Below are 25836 nucleotides of genomic sequence, written 5' to 3'. Positions count from 1 at the left end.
ACTTTCTTCATGTCGGGTACCCCCTACCAGGGAGAATCAGAAGTTTTTCTGTGTTTCCAGGGCATGGAGACTGGACTGTGCCAGCAAGTGATGACTGTAAGGGAGAAGGAGAAAGGGTGATAGTTGCCTGCAGATCCTGGGGACAGAAATGTCACAGAAAAAGAGTTGTACATCTCTTCAACTTTGTTTAGTTGGATGCATGAAACCAACTTTTGTAGCATGATCTTTACAGCTACCATTTCATGTTAGGTTTCAGGATTGGTAGTTGCTCACATTTTGCCGTTCTCTTTCATGTTTCCTGAGAAGCCATGCCACAGAACTACAGTGGGAGGCCTCTCACCTTTTCTACTCTTGAATTTCTCTGTACATTTACACAGGGAGCCAGACACAAGCAAATCTACAGAGATGTCGACAGCTCGTGGCAGAATTTAATATTCTCTGCTATCCTGAAAGTTATCAAAGCAGCCAGTAGCACCTTATCAATAACATAATTTGCTTCAAGTCTCTATCAAAACATAAGTGTGGTCACATCATTACTTGGAATTTGCTACTTTCTAATAATATGCAGGGATAAACAGGAGCACAAATATCTGTCTGGGTTGACATACTGAGCGTTAGCATCACAAAGTTTATTCTGTGTCTAATTCCTCTGGTCTGGATTGAAAATGATCTTTTTAATGGAATTCCTAAATTTGATAAGATATATGGTGTTTTATTTTGCTACACTTGAATGCTCCTGATGTATTGAAAAAGCTTTTTTTTGCTAACCATCTTTGAAAAATGACTTGCTGTAGGAATTTAAATGGTTCTTGACATATTCTTACCTGTTATTTTTTGTAAAAAAAAAAAGGTAGTGAAGTGGACCTAAAAGCCAGTGTAGGTGTATATACATATATAAGCTCTAGTTGTAAGAGAATGGGAGAGATCTTTGCCTCAAGGACTTTTATTTCTCAATTACTACACAAGAAACATTGACTGTAAAAAGGCCAGTGCTAATCCTCGAAGGAGTGAAAGTAATTGCACTCTTCCAGCTCTGGCACTGCTACCAGGGATGGCCTCTGCCATGGCTCTGGGCCTGAATGCAGCACTGGGTTCTCCAGGACAGACCCCTGAAGGTCCCCACTGCTTACTGTGGTCCTTCCCGTTGTTTTCAGGCAGGAAGGGGAGTAGAGCATTTTTCTCCTTTACTTAGACCTCCATATCAAACTGCAGATGGTAGGGGAGAGTCTCAAACTGCAGATGGTAGGGGAGAGTCTCATGCCTGTACCTCATTAGGTGTCATCTGCTTTGTAATGGTAATACACCTGATTCATCTGCTCAGAGACATTCAAGTCACACTCTGCACAGAGCTTTCAAAAACACACACAGCTGCTTGTCTATAGAGTAAAAGCAGCTTCGTGTAGTTTCAAAATTTGTGGTGTGACATGCTTCACATCTGCATTAATGAACAACAGAGTGACTATTTTTCAAGTTCTGGTAATTTTCTGTATTTCACATACTTACCTCACCATTGAAGAAGCAGAATATAGTAGCCACGAGTAAACCCTAAGAGAAAGGAAGAGTTTAGGAATCAGAACATGTAAAATTCTTTAGTGCAATTTGGAAATTTGGACTTGATGGATACAAAATAAAAACATTAGTCTACTTCCTCTGCATCACAGACACTCCCCATCTTTCACAGTTATGCTATTAAAGGGATTTTTGTCTTTTTATCCTATTTTACCATTTTCTTCTGTATTATTAGCATTTATAGATTATCTGTTTTGTCTATGAAGTTATTTATATATAAGAGATGTAGAGGAGGAAAATTAAATGATTTGTAAGATAGAGAGATATTTTGCTTACAGCTGAGAATCACACTGCCACTGATTTTTCTGAAGAGATGGCAGAGCAATTGTGTCCTATATGCTGCCACTGACTCGTCAGAGTGCAGCTATCCAGTTAGAAGTGTCAGCCATGGAGAATCCAGCTGTGCCAGGAAGGCTATAAATTGAATTGTATGTCAGGATAAGTCAACTGTATGTTGGGCATCACAGTGCACAGAGAGGATGCGAAAAGAAGTGTAAGTGGTCAGAAAAAGGAAAAAACCCACAAAACAGATGAGTTACAAGGAAGGGGAGCAGAAAAAAAAAAAGAAGAAAGATACTGCAGATCATAGCTTAGTCCTTAATAGCTTTAAATTAATTTAATCATCACCACAGTTGTTCAGATAATATTTCACCACTGCTACAAGATTAAGCAGGGCCAAGGCAGGAGTATGAGATGAGAAAGCGTGAAATTAATAAAAGAGAAAATTCTTGCACAGAGAATCTGCCATTCAGGATTAGGTAGTTACACTGGTCCATGTCCTAATTTCACTTGCTCTTATTAAAACAGCATTACATAGTATCACTGGGAGCCAAATGCCTTCATTTTAAATTACTTAAAGCAGTTATTATAAGCTAAACGTACAGCAGTTTGTGAAATTGAGGAGAAAACTGCAATGCAGCTTGTGTTCCCAAGGGCTGCTTTGAAGAGCTTTACAGCTCTATCTTTTTTATAAAACCTTCATTTAACTGATTACCAGTTAAACTGTAGCTAATGCTTTGTAAAATGTCTTGGACTCTCAAATGTATATGTTGGACCACAAAGACAGGATAAGAATAACTGTTTTAACAAAATGCCTATATATGAAAGATATACAGGCTGGTTTGAACATGTGCTGACCATCTCAATTTTGACAACTATTTTACTAAAATAGATTTTCCTGATGCAGAATTTGTAACTTGACATAACTTCAAATATCAACATAGAAAAGCATGTAGAAGAAGGATGAAGGGTAAGTATAGCGAGAAAGTTTTTTCATGTTTTGACAAAACACTATTCTCAAAAAACTCAAATCCCAGCCTACAATAAGCAGTGCACATCAGTTTGTCCATAAGCTTTGGGCTGAGAAACACCAAAACCTTACTCCTCCAAAGCAGGAGTTTGTCAGATCAGACATCCTCAAATGAAAATTTTTGCAAGGGGAGAAATTGTGTCATTTTCTGCTGTCCTGCATTGATGCTCTTCGTGCTGTGTGCACTGCAGTGATGTGCAGAGTCTTGCAAAACACCTGCTGTTGAACTGCATGGTTCATGGTTCAGCAGGGGTCTCACTATTTTGCTAAATGTTTTTACTAACAGCAGTCAGCCATAATGGCAAATGATCTCCTCTGGGAGCAGGGATGCTCGATGGACAGTCCACAGGAGGCATGGCAGACACAAAAGCCAGCAAGAAGAGAGAAAGAAGCAGAGAATTTTTTTCTGAGTCTGTTCTTCAGTGAGAGTGTTTAAGGAGAATTTGGGAACTGCAGTTCACCTAAAGACAGAAATTGAACCCAAACTATTGAAGTGAAGCCATTTTCCATTTCAGTTCCTGTATGGTATTTGAATTCCTCTGTCACATCCTGCAATTGCCCTACTTTTCTTCTGTTCGAGAGTGTAGTTCCCTTAACTAGTGTCTCCTCCAAACAATTTCTGACAGAAGAGCTAAAGAGGAAGCTGTGGTGATGCTCTATATCCCCTTCAGTTGTTCTTCTAGTTTAGAGTGAACTGAAAGCACACCTGGCTCCTTGTTATTTTGAAACCATGCGTATTGTACATGTTCTGGCTGAAGAAATTACCTTCTCTAGTCTGTCCCATACATGTTTCATTGCTTTTCGTCCTGCCATGGCCCTCTGGGCTCCGTCATCAATATTTCTATTTCTATTTCTATTTCTATTTCTATTTCTATTTCTATTTCTATTTCTATTTCTATTTCTATTTCTATTTCTATTTCTATTTCTATTTCTATTTCTATTTCTATTTCTATTTCTATTTCTATTTCTACTTCTATTTCTATTTCTTTCATTTTACACATAAAGTTTTACCCATAGTTCAAAGGACTATTGTTATCTTCATTTGTAAAGCTACAGAGATACCAGTAGCAGACACCAACTTTGTCTCTTTAGAGCCAGGAGGGCTTGGGATGACCATAATTCTACAGTGGATCTATTATAACATGTGACAGACTGGATGTAGGTTAATTATTTCATTTAAGGCCCATGGGCTATTTCTCATATCTCATTGACATATGTCTTCCATATTCTCTCTAATTGCTGCTGGTTTTTGCTCAGGGTGCAATTCTTGCCAAGGATGAAATCCCTAAGTCAATTGTATCTCTCTTCTACTGTGTGGAGTTGTTAAATTGACCTGTGATATACTGTCTGCTCCCAGTAAGATAATCTTGGCTGTGGTATTGAAAGCAGAAATGAAAAGTATATTTATTTTGAGATTAAGACCTTTAATGACTTCTGAAACTCTTTATTTCTGGAATTATGTGAAGAACGGATGAATGCGGCTTTTGGCTGAATTATGCCTTAGGGATTGTCCAGAGTCAGCAACTCTCAGACCTTCATATACCTTATTGATACTGTAGTGAGTTTTTCCCTGGTTTTAAGTGCCTATACTGGTCCAAGGACATTCTTTGCTTGACAGGTATTTAATTTGTATCTCCCTCTCCTAGAAGACATAAGTGTCTTGAAAAGAAGTTCCAGTAATTTGCTCAGGTTAAAAAGAAACAAACAAAAAATATCTATGCAGATACTGCAAATTTACATAGGTTTCTGGTACCTCTTGCTTTTTAATTCTATCTTATGTCTCCATAAAACCAAGAAAGTATATATAGATATACTTATTCCTGACCATGTTTCTGCCCTAATTGATTACACACTCTGTTGCTGTTAAGGCTTTAGTGGGATGATATATTTACTACTGATGGTAGATGATGATGGCACATGTAATTGTACAGATGGTCATAATAAAAATAATCAGTTTTTGATTCTCTGTGTGGACTTTGGTCAACATCCATTCACTTGTCACTTTTGGATCTGAATAGATAGCAATAAAAATCCACCCTGGCCAAGGTTCTTCATAGAAGTATAATTCCATTCCCATCTCTCTCATTTCAGCAAAGATAAAAAGCTTTGAGAGAAACAACAGTGTTCCTCACCATCTTCATTCACAGCAACAGCATCTCTGAGGTAAATGACTGGGTTATAAATTGTTCATTTATGTTAGGTGAAGAAAAGAAAAGCAAAGTGAAGAATCTGTCTGTGCAGTTTCTACTGCTACTGAGGTGGGGAGATTGTCACAAGAGGGCTGAAGAGGGCAACCCACCTGCTGTAAAATGATGGAGACATCCCATCAGCCAAAGCTCATGCTTTGCTTCTTCTCCTACTCTCTACTGGAGGTTTCATTACTGTAATTTTGTGCATGAAGTTTTCAGACAAAAATGGCACTTTATAAGTATTTTCCCCAACTTTTATTGGCTCAAAATATTAAAAAGTTTTGAAATTACTAATAACGCAAAAAGAAAAAAAAGAAAGGAAATAAAAACCTCCCACTTATGTTGTCAAAAGCAGTCCTATAACCTTAACTTTGCACAGAAGGAGAAAGTATTTCTGTCTGATGTGACATCACAGAGGATATTTATTTCCCTATAAATTGAGAAACAGATGGAATGAATACCTTCTAAAATGCATTCAAATATCTCACTATTTTTAAGAAGCTGCTTTTAAATGGGTTAATTTTATTCTGCATAAAGCTGCATAAAAAGCAAAATTTAAAAGTTGGAGGCAGTGGGGATATATATGTGGTCCAAACCCACGCCTAAAAGACTCAAAATACCCTTGTACCACATCAGACCTCTGTGAGCTACATCGCCCTGCCTAGAAGGGCAGGTGCTTCAGTCCTGAGGTGCTGCTTGGAAGCTGATGAGTGGCACAGAAGGGATCTCACTTGCAGAGAAAGAAAACTTTGATTATTCTCCGTTTAACAGATAAAACTTTTCATTTGCCAGTAAAACTCAAGGCCTTATGCTGAATAGCAATTTAATTTCTCATTAGAGGAAGACTTGTACATTTAGGGCTACAGTCAGCAAGGTATTGTGAAGAATAACTTTAAGTGCTTGTGTACTGCTGTTGGTTCAGAGGCTGTTCCTCCACTACTTCCTCACAGACTTCCACGGCTCTTCTCTGGCACAGTGACAGGGCCATGTTATGTAACCTGGCAGCCTCTATAACCACAGCTTGAAGGTGCTGGAGACAGAATTCAGTAAGATGGGACAAGTGGTGGAGGGAGCTTGCAAGCAGAAGTTTATTAATCCCTGGGCTTGTTTTGAGAGCATCTGGGGAGGAATGTGTCTATAAGTGGGACTAACTGATGCATCATAGAGTTATTAAATTTTTCTGTTCTTCCCCTTTCCTTCTGAGGCCTTTGCTGCAGACTGACATCAGAAATCAGAAGCTGGGATAATTGTCAGAAGCACAGCACCCCAATCTCTTTGCAGCCTGGGACTTTTCCAAAGATTTTCAGTGGTTCCCAGGGTGAAGGAGGTGGCAGCAGCAGCCCCAGGGCTAGCAGAGGTGCAGGAGACCCTGCCAGGGTGTCAGGCACAAGCCACATTCTCTCTTGCTTTATCTCGGAATGGAGAGCTGAGTGCAGGACAGAGGGTTGTTGCTGCTCCACTCCTTTGAAGGAGGCACTCTCTTTGCCCAGGTGCACCATTTCATCTTCATTGGCCAAATGATGGGGCTTTTCAGGCTTTTTACAGATGTGTTTTCACGCCAGAGGTGTGCAAGGAGCCAGCACATCCTGTACCATAATGCTTTACACCCTGAGGGAGTTTTCATCTTTCATGTGCTTTCAGCATCATCTAACAGGCTTTTTAAGGTAAATCTGCAACTCACTGGCTTTCTGGAGTGCAGATGTTTGCTTTGTGATGCCTAATTTAGGAGCTCTGCTTAATAAGTTAACTGTGTGTTCACCAGTGTACCTACAGCACCCCAATCCATGCATGTCATTCCAGTTAAGGTGTGCTGGTTTTGTGTCGGGTAGTTAATTTTCTTCATAGTAGCTAGTATAGGGTTCTGCTTTGGATGTGTGCTGGAAACAGTGCTGATAATTCAGGGACATTTTAGCTATTGCTGAGCAGTGCTTGCACAGAGCCAAGGCCTTTATTGCTTCTCATTTCACCCCACCAGCAAGTGGGCTGGGGATGCTCAAGGAGTTGGTAGGGGATGCAGCCAGGACAGCTGACCTCAGCTGATCCAAGGGATATCCCAGATCATATGGTGTCAAGCTCAGATACAAAACGTGGGAAAAAGAAAGAGGGGGATATTTGGAGTGATGGCATTTGTTGTCCCAAGTAACTTACGAGTGATGGAGCTGTGCTTTCCTGGGGATTGCTGAACACTTGCCCTCTCATGGGAGGGTGTGAGTGAATTCTGTGTTTTATTTTGCTCGAGTACATGGCTTTTGCTTCACGTATTAAACTGTCTTTATCTCAACCTGCGAGTTTTGCCACTTTTACCCTTCCAATTCTCTCCTCCATCCCATTATGGGGAGTGAGTGAGAGGTTCTGCGGGGCTGAGTTGCTGGCTGGGGTTAAACCACAACGTAAGGGTTGAAATATCTTTCTTTTGCCTCATGCAATCTTCAGCATTCTGGAGACTGAAGAGATGATACTGGTGATGGTGAGAAGAGATACTCATTTCTACTTTTACAGGATCCATGAGAGGTTGTCTAGCTGGGCTGGAAAAGTACACACATTCATATTTGCAGCGCAAAAGCCAGTCTTCAATTTTTTTATCATCTACATATCTGCTCTATGAATCTGTTAAGAAGAATCTGGTCTATGTGAGAGAGACATACAGTAGACATACAGTGTTTGTGAATTGCTCATACAGGCACATTTGAAAAAACATTTCTGCTTAAAATGGTGAGCATTGATGACATTATCGCAAAAAGAGCAGGACAATTCAAAACCAGACTGGTTTCTGTTATTCAAAAGCGATTTCGGCAGAGGAAACCAAGCATGTGACACCTTGATGTGTTGTTTTTCTACTGAGAAACCATTCTCTGAAAGAAATACCATTACATGGTTTCTTGTGTGAAGAAATTCTTTCTCATCTTCAATCCTCTGAGTTTTGCAATAAACTGCAGTGCTTGTTTGCACCATTTCTGTGTACATGAACTGCATAACACATATCAAACCTTCATGCTCACTTAAAGCAGTGACATGCTGTTGAAAAACCGTCTCTCACTCTGTTCTATAAAAGGCATAAAAATTACTCATTTAACCAGTGCAGAAATGGAGAATGTATTAAATTCTCCACCGAAAAAAAATTCATATTGCGCCCATGATGCCTGCTTGTATATGACTGACATGCTACGAGGTGCAAAAGCTAATAGACTACTGTTAGTTTCTGGAGGGGCAGGCTGTGATGTGGTTTATGAAAGCACAATAGCTAGGAGGGAAACACAGCCATTACAAAAGCTGATACAATATCTGCTAATTACATACTCAGTCCTAATAGAAAATGAGCACCAGAAGAATGATTATATAGCTGGCTATCTTAAATATGCATACAAGAAATGGTTGGGAAAGGATTAAGAAAGTTTATTTTAGAATATAATTAAAAATCCACTCAAAGTGGAAAAGGGGGCATCACAATCAGCTGCAGTTAGCAGGACAACTGCACAGCCCTCCTGAAAGGTCACATTTTGGTAGGAAGCACACTGAGATTATACTGAAGAGATATCAAGAGCTCTTCTGTGAGAGCAGAAGGAACCCATCAGAGATGAAACTTTGTCACCTTGGATCCCTCCCTCACCCAATCCCCTTCATCAGTACAACTTCCATTTTAACCTCAGTTTAGTGACTTTCTAGTGCATAATGATCACAATTAGAATTGTTAATTAAGACAATTATAATTGGTTTTGCAATTTTCCAACAACCTCACAGGATTTGCAAGCTATTTTAAGAGTAAAGTGATTATTGTAACACTCTCTTATTTTAACTTGCTAAAACTGTAAGCAAATAACTTGTCACCAGAAAACTAGTTTGGAGATATTACTTTACAGCTCTTGCCACCAAAGATGTGACAGTAAAGGTAACAATAGAAGAAACAGACTCTCATTCCTTTAAAGCAGAACTGTAACATAAGATGACATACATTTCAAAAACCTATAACTGCAGTTATTCTATGCATGCAGTAGCAGGCACACCCACAGTTTTGAAGGGATAAAGGCAATAAGCAAGAAATAAAATCTGGCAGGATGCAGAGATTTTGACAGCATTATTTATCCCTTCATTTATGAAAAAGTACCACTGATTTTTTTAAGCTGTTTTCTTACTACAACATTAACATTATTTCTGCATTTAGCTTCTGTATGAAAGGAAACCAGAAGTAGATCACGGTATTCACCCATGTTGATCACTATCCACAAATGCATTGGAAATCTGCCTTTCCTAGTTAATATAAGACTGGATATATTCCAGTCAGAAAACAAGATAAGCCAGCATTTAAAGTCAATTAGGTTTGTTTTGCTATCAAAAGAAAATAAACCAGACTTGCTGAATGATGCTATATTTTCAAAGCACTGATGAAATCAACATGTCAGTCTTGCAATTTAAACTGCCTAGTAATGTAATTCTAACTCCTAAATGAAGCTTAATTGCCTCAGTGTTTTCTTCTGTGTGTTGGCATTCCCTCTGTACAACAGTTTGCATACACAGCTGATTTTAATATTAACTTCACAGCACCAGTTTCAGTCAATTTGAGCATTTCAACAGAAATTGTGTTGGAACACAAAAGCCCTCTGCGAACTCAGTTTTCTCTCCATAGTTTAGAAATAGTGTAATCTGATAATTTTGGCTACTTATTACATTGTTTCCCCTATCTTTTCTCTGTTCTTTACACAGTGGTGCTGCTTGTGCAAAGGCAGATAATCCAATAATGCGAAAGTGTTTAGAAAAGAACAGAAAACCCACAGACATTTTCGGCTTCAGGGAAAAACCCCTGACAACAGTATCTTTGAGTGAATTAGCTTAACAGCAAACACTTTAACTACATTGAAGTTGCTACCATATAACATACCTGGTAATGCATTAATATATGCATGATGTAATCATATATTTCTCCAGCAAGTCGGTTTTCTGGTCTCCAGGGAATAATAACAAACTGAATTCCTAGTAAGGGCACCAGGATTAAAGTAGCTCTAACAGCTTTCATATACATGTTGGACTCAGCACGGTGGGTGTCTCTCAGCTTTGTCACCAAAACTCGGACAATGTTAAGCAAAAAGAAAAAATTGACCTGCAAAGCCAAAGCCATTGTAGGTGAAAGCATTCAAATTAAACAGACACCAAAATAAAAGTACAGAGCACATAAATAGCAGTAAAGTGTAGCTTTTTAGCTTTATTGTATCTCATAATGGGCAGCTCCTGGGGAGTCATGTCTTGGTAAGTACCTTGAAAAGATAAATGTACCAGAAATGATATGTTAAGCAGCTCTACATGCTTAGGAAGCCTGCATGGATGCTTCAGGCAGGCAGGGATCCGTTCTAGGAAGCACTGAATGTTTTGACACTGATGTGGGTAAATTTAGTATTTCCAGGGAACACTTAATCTCATTTTCGTGTCTAAAGTTTAAATGAGGGGGATGAATTGCCCCCTAGAAGTAACCAGTCTAACAGTTACTGAGCTATCTTGCCAGGTGAGACAAACCCCAGCATGTCCTTGGGCACATGGGACTTATGGGAGCACATAATTTCCCTAAGGAATATTCTCCTTGGGCCAATACCTCAGGTTTGTGAAGCCAGCAGGGCAGTAAGGCTGCTCTTGAGGAAAACCTAGGCTACCCCTTGCCTCCACCACATTGCAGGGACCTCATGGTGCTCTACCCATAGGTAAAAGGAAGCACTTGCTGTCTTGGCAGAAATGCCAGACACTTCCGAAAATTTTGCCCCTGACCCTTACAGTCAGTGATTACAAGCAGCTCAGCATCTCATCTCCTCAGTCACTTCTGGAAATCTGATCTCAGCACAGTGGAACCTGCCCTTGACCCCTGGCTTCACAGAGAGCTCCTTGTGGGATGTGCTGAGAGCCTGCAGGAGCAGGGAGGGCAGACCCAGGCTGACAATGAGCCCAGTGGTTACCCTGTGGACATCACAGACTTCTCCCTCTCCAGTGTACCCAGATCACTCTTTTCCACTCTGCTACAGTAAAATCAGGCACCTATGCCTTGGAACTTTATTAGACATTTTTGGGGTGATTTTTTTAAAATAAGTATGGAAGTTGTATAACTTACATAGCTCAAATTCCATAGATAAAACTTCAAACTTTAATAGCTCAAATTCCATAGCTAGATGGGAAATTTCAGTTGATTCTTTCAGAAGGATGAATCAGTAAGCTTTGGCAAAGCATTTCATCACTTCTTAACTACACTGAGAGACCTTTCAACTGTTTTACATTTGTTCTCTACTGGAAAAAAGGAATAATAAATTACTTCTCAGGTCCCATTCAGCATTAAATCTAAACCTTATTCTTCATCCTATTCTGACTCCACTCACTCTGCTTAAACTTCACTTTTAGCATTTCTGGAAGTAACCAAAAAAGTGGAAAAAAGACTTTACAAAAGTAAAAACCTTTGACTCTTCTGAGTCAGTCTGTCACTGTGGGATTTTTGTAGCAGATCAAGCAGGACATTCTGTAGACATTGACAACTACACAAGAAAAGTAAGAGTGGAAATGGCATAAGCACAAGCCAGAAAATACAATGCCTTATTTTGAAAACAGGTAAAGATTGTTCTTTTTTTTTTTTTCCATGAAAACCAGTCCCCTCTCTTTCTGTTGTGGCTAAGATGTACAGACTTGGATCATGATGATAAAAATAAAGGTTGAATGGCCTCTCCTACATGTTAATTGGCATTAAAAGAGCAGATGCAATCAATATCAAACCAATAAACCCCAAATATATGTGATTCTATGGGATGAACAGACTATCTCTATGACAGGGAAGGATGGGCTCCTTTGCATTGCTGATGTTCAAGATTGCTTCTCAAGAAAGGGCAGAAAGCTTTTAGATGGAAAGTTGTTTCTTTATTCAAAAGTGTTCCCAGTACTCACTGCCCTCCTGTTTGATTTTGAGGTAATAATTGCACATACATCCATGCAGTGTTTGTAAGCATGAGGCAGCTCAAAAGCTGAAAGTTCATCTTGTGTGACACAAACTTAGGCTTGGGTTGAATAAAACCCTTTCTGCACCTTTCAGGAAGGTCATGCCAAACAGCACTACTGGCATACCACATGTTGTGTGTATGTACATTGTCAAGCTGCACTTTGAATCTTGTCCTTCTACTCAGACAGCCCAGTCCAGTCCCTTCCCTGGGACTTGTTTAGCTCCCTACCTTTGGACCATAACAGTTCAGTGACGAGTAAAACTCATGCTGAGCAACCAGCCTGTGCTCAGCTCACCCCAGCTAAAGCATAGCTAAATGCCTCACTGATGTCACATAAATGCAGTATATATTCATCATAAATAAGTTACACTGGGATAGAGTGACTGTCCTGATTTTCTAAAGCAGCTAGTGAGTCTGTTTGCCTCAAGAGTCTGATTCTTTACTGGGAAGTCCCTTTACAGGGACTTGCTTTTCTGAAGTATTGAGAACCTGTTTTTGTAATACTGAGTACAGAAAGTCCCTTGCTACTTCTGAGTTTTGACTAAAATAGTTAAAGTACAAAAACTTCTACTCTGTATAGATTAGTAGCATTTCTAAAATAATTACTCAACAGTTAATAGCAAATAATATTCTTACCAATAAAGCTGCCATTACAGGCCCATGAACAATATAGAGCAAGTGTGTGTCAACACTCATCCAGCAGCTGGAAGGGAAATACAACATTTATTATTAACTTGAATAAAATTTGCTGCACAGTTAAGTACTGCTAAGTTCCTTCAAAAAAAGATATGATACTCACTTGTCATTGAAGTATCTGGCTCTTGCAACAGCATGAATGGATGCTGGCATTAAAGGGAACCCTGAAATGATTAAAGTTATAGATCAGTCTTGGTATTTGTTTAACTTGAATTTCATGTATCTCACACACTAATAAGTCTCTTGTCTACAAAACACATGGATGTGAAATCACAGCTTTCAGGAAAGAACTATAATCCATTGCACTCAGGCCCTGGCGTTACCTCAGTGGTGAGATAAAAAGAGATTAATGTTCAAGGCAAGCCAAAAGGAGAAGCAAAGCCCACAGACCATACTCTTCTGGGGCATTTCAAAGCTGCTGCCAGGCTCCCCTGAGCTGCTGTGGCTTGTGCAGGGAAGGGTGTGAGCAGGTGGTGTGGGAAGAATTCAGGGATCATTCTGTTCTCAGAGGAGTATTCCCTCAGGAAACCAGGGACACTTGTTAAAACCATGTAAATAACTATTGAGCAAGAGAGAGGCACATGTGTGCCAGATTATGGAGCAATAAATAACAGAGCAAAGAGTTTCTCTTTTGGAGCCAATGGTACAAGCAAATATTTGGAGCCAGGAGGTTTTTGGGGGATGGGGATTTGTAATATCTTCTGTAGGTTCCCAGCCCCTGTGCAGCCAAGCCCACCCCATGTAGCTTTATGTTTGTAGGGAGATGAGCTGTGGATACCATAAATCCACATAAATACTGTGGATACCATAAATCCTGACTTATTTGTGACACCTCAAGGGAGGCCACTTCTCTGACAGGGAGATGACAGGAGCAAATTTGCACTGGGCTTGAGAATATGCCATGTGCAACAAAGTGGAAAGCTCAAGTTCTTATTTCCAGCCTGACACTGAGAGTGACAGTTTGGTCCACTCCTGTCCATCTTCCTTCAGCTTGTATGTCATATTCCTCTCCAACAGGCTAAGAAACTGGAACTGGTGAACCTGCACTATAATGCTGACTCCAGTTTGTACAACCTTGCACATACAGACAGCTGGCCAGTGGGGAGATGATGTACTGCCTTGTCTGTCCTTTGCAGAGAGCTTGGAGTACACCTTTGGTGTTACTGCTGCCTGCTCTCTAAAAATTATGGATGTTTCTACTGAGTTTTGGACATTCTATAATTATAAATGCAAATGTGTAAAAATATCCCGCTGATACCATGATTAGTCAAAGAGGGAAGAACATGGCTCCATGTTTCTTCAGGTGTTAGTGATTTCATAAACAATTTTAGAAGAGTCAGAGAATCCTTAGCCATATTGTGGAGAGTGAGAATAAAATCAAAAAACTATGTAAATAGGCTGCTCTGATGTCTCCAGGTATCTTTAAGCAATAGCTACTTATTCTACTGCCAAAAAAAAGTTCTTATTGCAATTTACCTTGGGAGGACAATGCATCTGTGGGAGAACAAACTGGATTGCCTTTTCCTTTATATGTTGTTAGACAATGATGAGTTGGCCTCTGGCTGCAAAATGCCTTTTTTTGGGTGATGATGCACAGTAAAACAACAAAAACCTCAGAATAAAAAGAAGGGAGTTTCCAACCTCAGGGTGAGCTTATGGCACTGACAGCTTGAGAAAATCATTTTGATTGGGAAATGGAGCAGGTCTAGGCCAGTTTTTTTGACAGACTGAAATGCAATATTTAAGGGGCCTTTCTGCAACAGCAAAAATTCTTCAGCTGAAAACTCTGGCCTGGAGTATTGCAAGTAGAGTGAGCCACATGGTGCAAAGAGACCTTTCTTTTTCTGCTAAAAGCATTAGGATATTTGGTTCAACAAACTCACAAGCAAATCTTAAAAATACAATGGAAAGTCATCACTAGTCAGTTGCAGGGTAAGACGCTCATGACTCTCTACAGCTCAGATTTCCAGCTGCAGGCTGGATGGGCTCTTCTCTTGTAAAGGGCCAAAAGGCCGAGAGTTATTGAGAAGTGAAGCACCACGGCCTGTGGGGTCGTGGTAACAGGTATCACTGCAGAGTCCCACCAACACATGGGGATCAGTGAGTAACGTAGAGAAGGTGTTATCCCAATCATCCCAGGAAAAGATATGATATATCCCTTTAGGTCATGCCAGGTCCTTTATAGCACAAACTGGCAATTATGTCAATATTTCCAGTACAATTTGGGAGGCACTCAGTTTTAGCACTGTCCAAATAAAGGCTTCCCTTTTGACTTTTATACGGGTGAAGCTGTCTGAAGCATCCAGACAGAATAGACTGTAGCTGGATGCACACAGTCGGTACTGTTTTATTTCCCTGCATAATGGTGATTTCCTGACCCAGTGAAAAAGAAAAAATGAGAAACGACATCCCCAGTGGCAGTTCCCAGAGAAGGGTCAACTGATGGCAACAGCCTTGAAATACATCTGTCCAGGTCAGATTCCATTTCATCACCTCAAACCTTTTGCAGAAGTTTTTGTATTTGCTCAGATTTTTACTTTTCTTATAAAGCTATTTTACAAATGTCATTAGTGATTTTTCCAAATAAACTGTATCTTCTTGCATAGGGATTAGCAACAGCAATGAATAATGAGTAACTTCATCTTGTGTTGTACATTTGCTTTGATCTCTTGAATTGCAATTCAGAGCACAGTCTGCTCTGGTTGCTCTGTATTGCTCTTTGGAGAAACATATCTCTTTCCATTGATTAACACAGCTGGATGTTTAAAGTTAGACTGTGTTACTACTGCTTCTGGAATCAGGGGAATTACACTGATTCATGCAAATTTAAGGGATGGCCAGATAGTTCTAATGAGATCATTTTGCTATTAATACTTTCTACTTTACTTAGGAGGTACTAATGATCACCTTTTTTTGTGGAAGTATTCATCTAGTTTCATAAAAAAGGCTGCAGACACTGTCGTCAAGAGTTGTGTTCATTTTTATTAACCTTTTCCATCTCAAGGTATCAGCACCCTACTACCACAGCCACCACTCTCTTTATTTTTTGGGCAGAGCTGCAGATACTAATGAGTATCTTATTAGGTAACTTCACTGAATTACCCACCATGCTGCTAGTGTCATTCTCAGCACTATTACAACTAGCTTGTAAGCTTTCCCTGCAGGCTAGATGTCACAGTTGCATTAAATTGTATTGCCTAAATTGAATGTCACCAGAAAAAAAATACGCTTATGACCATATTCCTCTTGCATAATTGGATATATTTTGGGAAGCCTTATTCTGCAAAATATGAACATAGAAAAAGCTTTGTCTGGAAGGAAATGTTTAAACTGACTCTTCACACGATTGCCATTTCAGAGCCCTATGAGACCTTTTATATTCAAATATTCTGAACTCTGAATATGGTAGAACAGCTTCTTTCTCTGAGAGGACTCAGCTATTTGGATTGACAAAGTCCAGAAACCTTAACTCGATTTATGGTTCTTCAGGAAGGTTGTCTTCATTTAAGAGCTGATAATGTTCCACATACTTTTAATTCCAAGAGCATGACCGGTCCCTCACTTCTCAGAAAAGATGCCATTCTCATAAGAAAAAAAGAGTGCGTGTTGGCATTTCCATTAAAAAAACCCAACCCCCCCCCCCCAAAAAACCCCAAAACCAAATTCTTACATGCTTTGAAACTGTTATCTGGCACTACCATCCATATAAACAAGAAAATAATGCTAATTTTCTGGATGTCTATCCAGAGAGCACTAAGCCTTATACCATAAGAGGAAAGTCATTTACCAGACTTTTAAATGAAAATCCAAACAGAGGATGAAAAACTTTCCACTTTGCTGTTACTGCCTACTTAGGACCCAATACTGAATGCCTACCTAGCAGCTGAAGACAGTGTTTTAAATTTCTTCACAAGATTTAGAACTGGGTCATTTTCCTCTGATCCAATGATCTAATTATCTATATATATATAATTATCCATTAAATCTAATAAAAAATTTCCTAATTTTTATCTGTTTATGCTGTAAATGAAATAATGGTGAAAAAGTATAACATCTCCAAAGAGAATGGAAAACAGAGTAAATTGTATCTGTTTCCAACTGGGATTGCATGAACATCCCTAAGTGCAATGGGACAGTGGGTAAAGGTTCATAATTTGCTGCTTTGCTGCCCCATGGGAACTGGCTTACCAGAAATTGGAATGAGACCAGAGATTCATGGTTCCCAAATTGGTGAAAAAAACGATTTTCTGTCAACACCGATGTGGACTGGATTTACAATAGTGATTTAAATGTGAAAGAGACTCCTTTGTAATATACTGGTTGCATTTATGTGGCCATTTATTGGACCAGACTGTCCAAAGGGTAAATATCTGCTGCTGCTACCAATTAAAAGGCAAGGTATCCCTTAACGTAAACAGAAGAAATCTGCATATTTAGAGGTGAAGAACCAGAACTGGTTCCTTGGGCAATATGCATGTGACTACATGCAGTTTGCATCCACAATGTGTGGGATTGTAACCTCTCTCAAAGAATATCATGGAGATTTACTTATTGACACCTGTATGTTTCTCTGAAATGCTTTAGAGATCATTGCTGTTGGACAAAAACAGCCCTGATAGCAGAGCTCTTATCTACTCAGTAGGTAAAACTGAATCTTTTCCTTTAAAACAACATATGCAAAAATATATCTGATACTGGGTTCACTTCCAGAGAAATTCTGGTTCCCCTTTTTGCATGCTGTGTTTTTTCGCTTTGTGAGACATAGATACCGATCTTTACTCTTCGTCATTCCAGAAAAAATATACTTTATAGGTAATGTCACACATTCATGTTTTTGCATATGTGACAAAAACAGAGAGCTTCTGTTCAGAAAAGAGATATGCTTGAATAGAAATATATTTATCTTCCAAAGCTTTTCTTAACAGAACTTAAGCATTTCTTTCTGGAAATCCCAAGATGCAGCAAATACTGATACTGAGCAGGAGATACTGACTCCTGCTGTTTTTTGCAAGTCTCTAAGCTCATCCAAATAAATGCACTGAAATTTAGGACCCGAGAACTCAATCTTAAGGTATGATCTAGTGATATAAATACAACAATTCAGGTATATAAGTGCCAGAAGAATTCAAACATCTGAAAGAATTGCTACAAATGATAACATACATACCCCAGCCCAAGAGGTAATACCAGTGCAAACGCTGCTCTTCAGCAAACACTGCCACTACGATCAGTGTATGAAGATAAATGCCTTCGCAGAGCATCCAGAAGTAGTTGCACCCCAACATGTACTGATGAAAGAATTGCAGCACTTTGCAGCTTACCTGTTAGACAAATGAGAGAAAGTCAAACACTTGACCAGCATTTTGCACTTAGGTAGGCAAGGATGAATGTTACTGCTAGGCTATAGGAAAACAAAGAGGTTTGTTCAGCACCTATCAGTGAGAGGGATTTTAAACTTTTATAAATGAGATGAATTGAACAAACGGCCCTTACAAAATAGAAAAAAATTATCATAACAAAAATGACTGAACATACCTTCCATTTGAACTAAGTCAGTCTTTGCTGGAACTTTTATCTGTAGCTCAAACAAATGCACACACAGAAAGTACACTCCCTGACAGCTACAGAGCTAAGCTTCATTTCCTTCATTTCCCAACATTTCTTTCTTTCCTATATCCTCCATCTGAACTATCACTCGTGGCTTTAAAAATGAAAGAATTTGCTTATCTTTTAGAGCAATGAACAACATATGACTCTTTTGAGGAATTTAATCACTTCTCATGTAATAAGTTACAGAAATAAGAGTACCAGTGGCAAAGCATGAAGGATTGGTGTGAATAGTACTTTGATACATATCATATTAATTTGAGAATTTATCTGAAAAAGTTAGTATAAGGAGTTTAAGCACAACAATGCATTGAGAGGAATTATGTTAAATTCATACTAATCAAAGGGCAATAAAAATCAGTCTTTGCTTTGGACCTAAAAAATGCAGCATGTTTCATCTACGGCAAAGTGATGCAGTGGAAATACTTTCCTACAATAAGGAAACTGTTTTTCTTAGGTCAGAGTATGTAAAAGAGATGAACCTGTTACTGATGAGAACTGGACTGGTACAAATAAGACATGATAAAGATAACCAATATCTTGGTGTACATTAGTTTTAATTGAGAAAATTGCAGAAACAGTAAGATTCATATAGTGTTTCTTACAGAAAACAAGTAAAATAAAACTGCAAGATGACGCAGAAGCAAATCTTGCACCAGTTCAATGCTTGATAACTGATTTATGGTTCTATAATTTATAAATGTTTACTGTAATCTATAAAGACTTGTATCTATAATCTATAAAGACTGATATCTTTACTATAAGGGTGGTGAGGCACTGAAACTCGTTGCCCAAAGAGGCTGTAGACAGCACTGCCCTACACACAGTGGTGACTATGTAGCAAGGGAAAGTGTGAAAAAATTATAAGGAGAGCCCTCAAAGCCAGCTAACCACCTAAGAAAGCACCTCCTTTGTAGCTCTGGAAGGATGTCCAAAAATAAACCTTTTTTTGGCAAGAAACTCACCCTGCAAGCAAAGAGGCTGCCTCCTGCTACTGGTTCTCACTGCACTGATGGACACAGAAACTGAGAAAGATTCTTTACTGATCTGCAGGACAGCACCCAAGAAAAAAATTTCCTTTAAGTTCTCCTTCCTTATGAAAGCAACCTGCAATGACCTTAAATTCTGGCTAACTCAGGGGCGGAAAGAGTCAACAGGAACACAGTCAGTCATATTCTTCTCACTTGCAAATCTTGCTATGAGTCATGTAACTCTTGCGAATGCCTCAGCTGCAGTATGCAAGGAAAGCACCTCAAAAGGATGCTGGAACATTTCCCAGAGAAGAAGGTAAAAAATTTATTCTCCTTTTACCGGGAGGAGCTACAAATGGTGTCTGTGATGTTTTACAGGACATACTGGCATGTTATAAACACTGTTAATGTTCCAGTCGAAGGAATCCCAAAAGTCCATCTGCCTACACAGGACCCTGGAATTGCACACTAATTTACTTGGCATGCTGCTCTCCTCAGCCAATCCAGCACCCCCATGATCACATGTGCTTTTAATTTCTCTGTTAAGGTTATCAGTTTATAGCTTATGGACAGAAAACTGCACCATTAACTACCATCACTGCCCATCACTAGGGCAAATCAAGACAAAACCCTCAGACTACATAAACCCCAGTATACTACCTTTAACAACAATAACAAAATGTAATACAAAATACACTGCTAACTGTTTTTGAGCAGGTCATCCCAGTAATTCAGTCAGAGTAAAAGGTATGACTCAGTTTTGGTATGGTAAAGTCGTACAGATTCCTGTGGGTCCTCATTCTTGCGATGCTTTCCTTGTTGAAGGGACTCAGGCTGTCACGTTGGGAGGTCTGTGTTTTACATCAGTCCTTGTCACTCCAGAGAGCCTCTCCTATAGAAAGTGAGGGTGGGATAGCCCCGCAGTGTGCATAACAAAACCTCTCTTCTCAAATGCCCCTGACTGACATTTCAAATAAATTGATAAGAACAGGCCAACCAAGGTTATTGATTTTAAGCCAAGCCAGCTATATGGGCCATCAATACAACCGTGCACTTCTTTGTTTAAAGGGAAATAAACATATTTGACCTCACTATCCTCTTCACCTCTGGGAAACCTTCCCAGCGCATGGTGGCAAAGGACCCTCCTTAAGGAGGCCTTGCCACGGAGGCCAGACATGATTTATTCAAATTCAGTTTGAAGCCAATACAATATATTCTCAAACATTCTAAACTTAGCATTTTAAATGACTAGCTTCAAGTTTGATTACTGCTCTGCCTTAAAAATTTGGGTTTTTTTCTATTAGAACACTATTGTATGAAAGTATTCTTAAATTCCAAGTATCCACATGTAGCACAAATAAGCAATAAAAGGACTTCCCAAAGCAAGACAGCACTAAGTATTGTAGCTGTAAATCACTGGCTATCAGAAGTCGTACCATTATACAATGTATCTGCAATGAGTCATCCATTAAACAGTGTTCCAGTCAGAAACCTGGCATACTGGGGTTTGGAAGAAGATTAATGCTTTAATATACTTTTAAACCATTTACGGAACAAAATGTACACAGTGGCTCAGAAGGATGCTAGGTTTTGTGCTATAAGAAAGCAAAATACGAAATTAAACAACAGGAGATATTCTTAACAGCATCTGTGTCCATGTCTATGCTATAGGAAAGCAGCCAGCCCAGAATTACATATTCTGGACAGGAATTAATACAGTGACATCTGCACATACTTGAGTCCCAGCTGCTGTAGTGATAGCTATCCCTGGGCTGCAGCTTCAAACTGCAGGGCTGAGCTCTGGAGGGGTTCCCGTGGCACATATGGCTCTGTCTCAATATGCAGTGGCCACTGGCTTCTCGCCTGAAGGATGCACCACGGCAAGTGTCATGCGGGGTACAAGACAAAGCAAAACACAGCCTTGTCATGCCAGATGGGTTTTATCAGCTTGGTTTCTGAGCTGGGGCTGCTGCAGGGAGGCAGCTTCTCAGGGAGGTATTGTAAGTATGAGCCTGACCGATGGAGGAGAGCAGAGAGACCATCAGAGAGGGAGAGAAAACAAGGGCAGTCAGGATAGCCTAAAAAAATAGTACAGAAATACTGCAACCTGCTGTTCATTTGGACAGGATCTGCTGCCACCTTCTCCCAGTGGTGGGAAGTAATCTCTGATGAAAAGGGGTAAGACTGCAACTATTCCAGGCACCTCTCCTCCACCATCACACCTGAGCAAGACCCACGAGGCACAGGAGGATAGGACAAGGCAGAGGCTACTCAGACATATCCAGGTATAGCTGAGCTCTGGGCATCGTGCCCAGAGCCAGGCTGGTTTAAGGCTAGGTGGAGTATATTTAACAGCCAACTGTACTTACCCTATGTTTGAGGTGTAACCTGCCAAAGCATTTCCCAGGTACTAGGTAGATATATAGCTTTGATGACATGCCTATATATACTCCATGATTCAGTTAAATGCTCCAAGAGTTTTCTAATGATATGACTGGTATTTGTGATACTAAATATAGACACCCAATCTGTCTCTCCTGTAATCAAAAAGGTAACGTGTCAACAGAGATGATGGAGATCACAGTACAAATTACCTCATCCTAAAGGATATATCTGAAATAAGTCAGATGGATAGTCCCTGGATGCATCTTTGTCTGTCTTTAGCATGGGACGACTAGGTCAGCTGTATGTATTTAAAAAAATGGTGTCCAAATGTAAAACATACCTGACCTTAAATGCTTATGAATGTTTTAATGTTTTAGATGCACTCAGACTCTGCTCCAGTGTCTATCCTGAGGAGATCTGGTGCCAGGGGGAGTCCCCAACCCTCTGAAGGACGTTGGGCCAAGGGGACACCAGAAAATTTAGAAGTCAGTGAGTTGGGTGTATGCAACCATAAGACATTCAAAGGTGAAATGGTGAGGAAAGGAGCTCAGTCATCCAAAGAACTGACCTATTTTGGGCTAACAGCTCATTCTGCCACCTAAAGCTAAGGCCATGTACATAAGTTGCCCAAACCTTCTGCTTTTTGCCTCCTGCGGAAAGTCATTACTGTTTCTTCTTCCATACACTTACTCCGTGTGCTTGGTTGTCATCTGTAAAGACACTTTGACGCCCTTTCATTTATTTCTCTTCTGCTTCAGGCTACTTTGGTTTGGTCTTAAATATCTTCGAGAGACACAGGGTGGCAGGGTTGTGGCTAAAAATGGGCAATACTGCTGGTCTGTACAGCAGTCACTGAAGGGCAATGAAATAACATGGATGGTATAAATTTCATATAACCTGGAAATCTGACTTCATGGTATGGATGTGCAGGATGAAGTAGCCCCTGTAGAGGAATGAGCACTCTTCATTTATTTAACCTGACCTATTTTAGCCACCTGCATTAGAGTGAGGAGAATGGTCTCTTGAATGGAGACACAGCTGCCTGCACTGGCAGCACTGCCATTTAAACAGACAAATCCCAGTGAGGAAAATTGGAAACATTCTGGTACTGTCCCTCTGAGGGGAATTCCTTTTAGAAGAGTCCATCTTCTGAAGGATTTTGAAAAATCTACTTTTTGGGCAATTCCAACTCAAATTTCTCATATCTTAAATACAATCTGCTAAAGGCATAAGGTAAGGAAACTTGGAGAGGAACCCCCAGTTTGATTTGAATTATCTTGAATTAGTAGCTGCTCCTACATCAGCTAGGTTTCTAGACATAATTGCTTCATATTCCCAGAGAAATATCAAAACTTAAGCTCTTAAATGTTCTGTTCATGTTGGAGGCCTTGTATACAACAGGAGTTAATTAGAGGATGCAATGTGCATACAGTATAGCACAGAAGCCATCAAAAAGGCAACTGTTAGCATTTGCATTTGTTGATCTGACATTTAAGAAGTGGCTACTTGACATTTTTCTATGCCTGTGCTTTTAGGAGCTAAAGACATATCATCTATTTACCTTTCAGTCTCTCAGATGCACTGGAGACAGGGCAATTGACAGAAACTTATGGTCTCTCAGGTCCTATCCCGCATTTTTAAGTCATCTTCACTTTGTCATCTCTCCCATCTCTTGAGGAAAACCAAAGGGAAAAAATGATAAAAAGCCTCGGTAAGGCATGGAGAAATTAGTGTCAGATTTAGGTCAAACACAGCTCCACATTGTGGAAGACTGTTAGTCTTTTAGAGACTGCTATAGCTCAGATCGGAGAGTAAAGTAAGTATACCTTTCTTGACCAGCAGTTCTGGAGGCATGCCATGAATTTCAGCAAATCTGGAATGGATTCACCCATTTGGCATACAGTCAGCCTGTGCTTTGCTTCAACAACCTCATGTAGAGACACCAGTGGTTGCAAATGGCCACTGTGCCTAAACAAGAGAACCACAGCTGACGACAGCAAGAACTAGGATGCTGAAGTTCTGCTGATTCTGGGAACAGCTGTCCTGGGAATGCTCACTTTTCACTGTCACAATGGCAGAGCTTCAGGGTCCAGAGATGGTGCAGATACATAATGATTAGGCAGAATGACAGGTTAATCTGACTTCTCACAGAGACATTTCAATCTGCAGTTTGGACTTGTGCTGGGTATCTGGTTGCAGGTTGTACCTGAGCAGAAAAGACGCAGACAGAAAACCTGGGAACAAGCCCCAGGACCTGATGCCTTCAGCTTCTGGACAACAATGCATTTTTCATGACAAAGTCCTTCCTGGAATAACATTTCTGGAGGAAACAGCTCTCTGGCTTCTAAGAAAGAGGCTGCATGTAGGGATCCCACTGCCAAAATATCATCCACAGGATCTGATAGACCCTAGGTTATTTTAACATGAAATACCTTGGGACCATGCTACATGAAGGCTATCATCCCTCACTTGGTGAGGCTGCAATAGTTTTGAAGAAATCTCTGCCTACTAATAGATAGCCTACTAATAGATACAGCTTTAAAAGAAGAGCAAGCAACTGAAATGTAGCAGAATAATTCCCGAGGAAACTAAGACAAGGAAAACTTCCCCAAAATAAATACTTATTCTTAGACTCTTAAGCCTCCTTTTCCCTCTCCTGATGCCAGCTGTTAATTTGATGGTGACTTTCCATTGAGAAAGCAACCATAATGTCGTTGAGAGAGCTCAGATCTCTCTCAGAGATGGCTACTGACTTCTTTGCAGTTCAGATTTAGTTGCTCCACATAAACAACAAATACTCTTCACAGAAGTGTCATTTACAAATGCTGTGAATGTCCTTTAATGATCCATACTTCATATTCTGGGCATGGCACACCATGCCAGATCAGTGAACCTGATGCCACCAGGATTACATGGTCCTTTGTTTCCTTCATTACTCTGAGAGTTTTGAGAATATAAACAAGAATATAAAGACCTTGGGAAAAATGATGGGAATTGCTGCTCTGCTTCATGCCATTTAGACACTGAAAGATCTGTCTTAAAATGAATGCAGCTATTCTTTCAGCCTGAAAATCTGTGAGAATTCTTTGAATATGGCTGGTTCTGAATTCACAACATGCCTTAGTCTGCATTAATCTCAATGAACCTTGTGGGAGGGGGAGGACTTGATCTTTCCTAGGATGGAGGAAGAGATTCTGATTTACACCTCTATTACCACAGTGTTAACCAGTGCAACCCAGTGATTTCAGTGAGGGTGAAACCGGTGCAGCTCCTGCCACAACAGTCCTGACACTGCCCATGAGCTTACTGCTGGCAAAAACTTCATTTGCAAATGATTCACCAGCATACAACGAACTCATACTCTTAAAGGTGAACACGTGTTAACTGAAGTCACAATCATTCTGTGCTCCAAGGAAGGTCACACAGCCCTCTGCTCACATGCACAGGACACTGTCAGTGATCCCATGCCAGCTGTGCCTGGGTGCCAGAGCTGGAGAGCAGGATGTCCTGTCCCTGTGCATCCTGCACAGTACTGCTCCATCTTCCTTGTCCCTGCAGCTTAGCAGGGCTGGACAGGACTGGTGAGGGAGAGTCTACACAGAAAATGCTATTAGGTAAAGAATTATACCCTGAGAAGTGCAATTCTACTGATACCAGAGAAATGCAATGACATCAGGAGCAACTGTCCTCTCCATGGGTCAGTTTGCTTTTGTGGATGAGGATATAGGCAGATAGAGCAGGAATTTGCTTTCCCTGTCACCTCCTGCAGTTCTTCCTCCATAGGCACATGCACATCAGGAACTGTGCTTGCTTGCACCACTCAGGCTCAACCATCACAGCTATAAACCTCAGAAATGTGATATGGTGTTTTGTAGTCCAATTAAAAAATGCTCCTTAGCAAGGACAACTTCTCTCTAATCCTGAGGATTAGTGCCCAACCTTCCTTTTCTCACTCTTGTTTCATTAATCTCCCAAACTGCCAGTGGCATCATCCTTTTTGTGTTTGAAAACAACACAAATTAAATGGATCTTAGAAGGATGTTAGTGACTACACTACTTCCTGTTTCAAATAATAGTTTGTGACTCTTCTGTCCAGGTAGAGCATTTGCTATGTCAGGAAGGAACATGTGCCAATCAAACACTCATTGTTCTTT

At 40.1% G+C, this 25836-nt stretch overlaps 1 protein-coding gene across 4 annotated transcripts in view; it reads right to left on the bottom strand.

Annotated features, from left to right (window-relative positions):
* Positions 1 to 25836, bottom strand: part of CALCR (calcitonin receptor) — a 159278-nt gene that overhangs the window by 6601 nt on the left and 126841 nt on the right. For all 4 annotated transcript variants that reach the window (XM_039388625.1, XM_039388623.1, XM_027749207.2 and 1 more), the window contains 5 exons: positions 17887 to 18040; positions 12823 to 12883; positions 12660 to 12726; positions 9941 to 10159; positions 1504 to 1545 (listed from right to left, as the gene is read on the bottom strand). In XM_039388625.1, the coding sequence (XP_039244559.1) occupies positions 1504 to 1545; positions 9941 to 10159; positions 12660 to 12726; positions 12823 to 12883; positions 17887 to 18040 (543 nt within the window). The remainder of the gene's footprint in view (positions 1 to 1503; positions 1546 to 9940; positions 10160 to 12659; positions 12727 to 12822; positions 12884 to 17886; positions 18041 to 25836) is intronic.

The sequence above is a fragment of the Pipra filicauda genome, unplaced genomic scaffold (assembly GCF_003945595.2).
Source record: "Pipra filicauda isolate LSUMZ 115617 unplaced genomic scaffold, ASM394559v2 scaffold66_size7647185_pilon, whole genome shotgun sequence".
In the NCBI taxonomy this organism is placed as follows: domain Eukaryota; kingdom Metazoa; phylum Chordata; class Aves; order Passeriformes; family Pipridae; genus Pipra; species Pipra filicauda.
The sequence above is the reverse complement of the archived record's forward strand: the minus strand, read 5'-3'. Positions and strand labels throughout refer to the sequence as shown.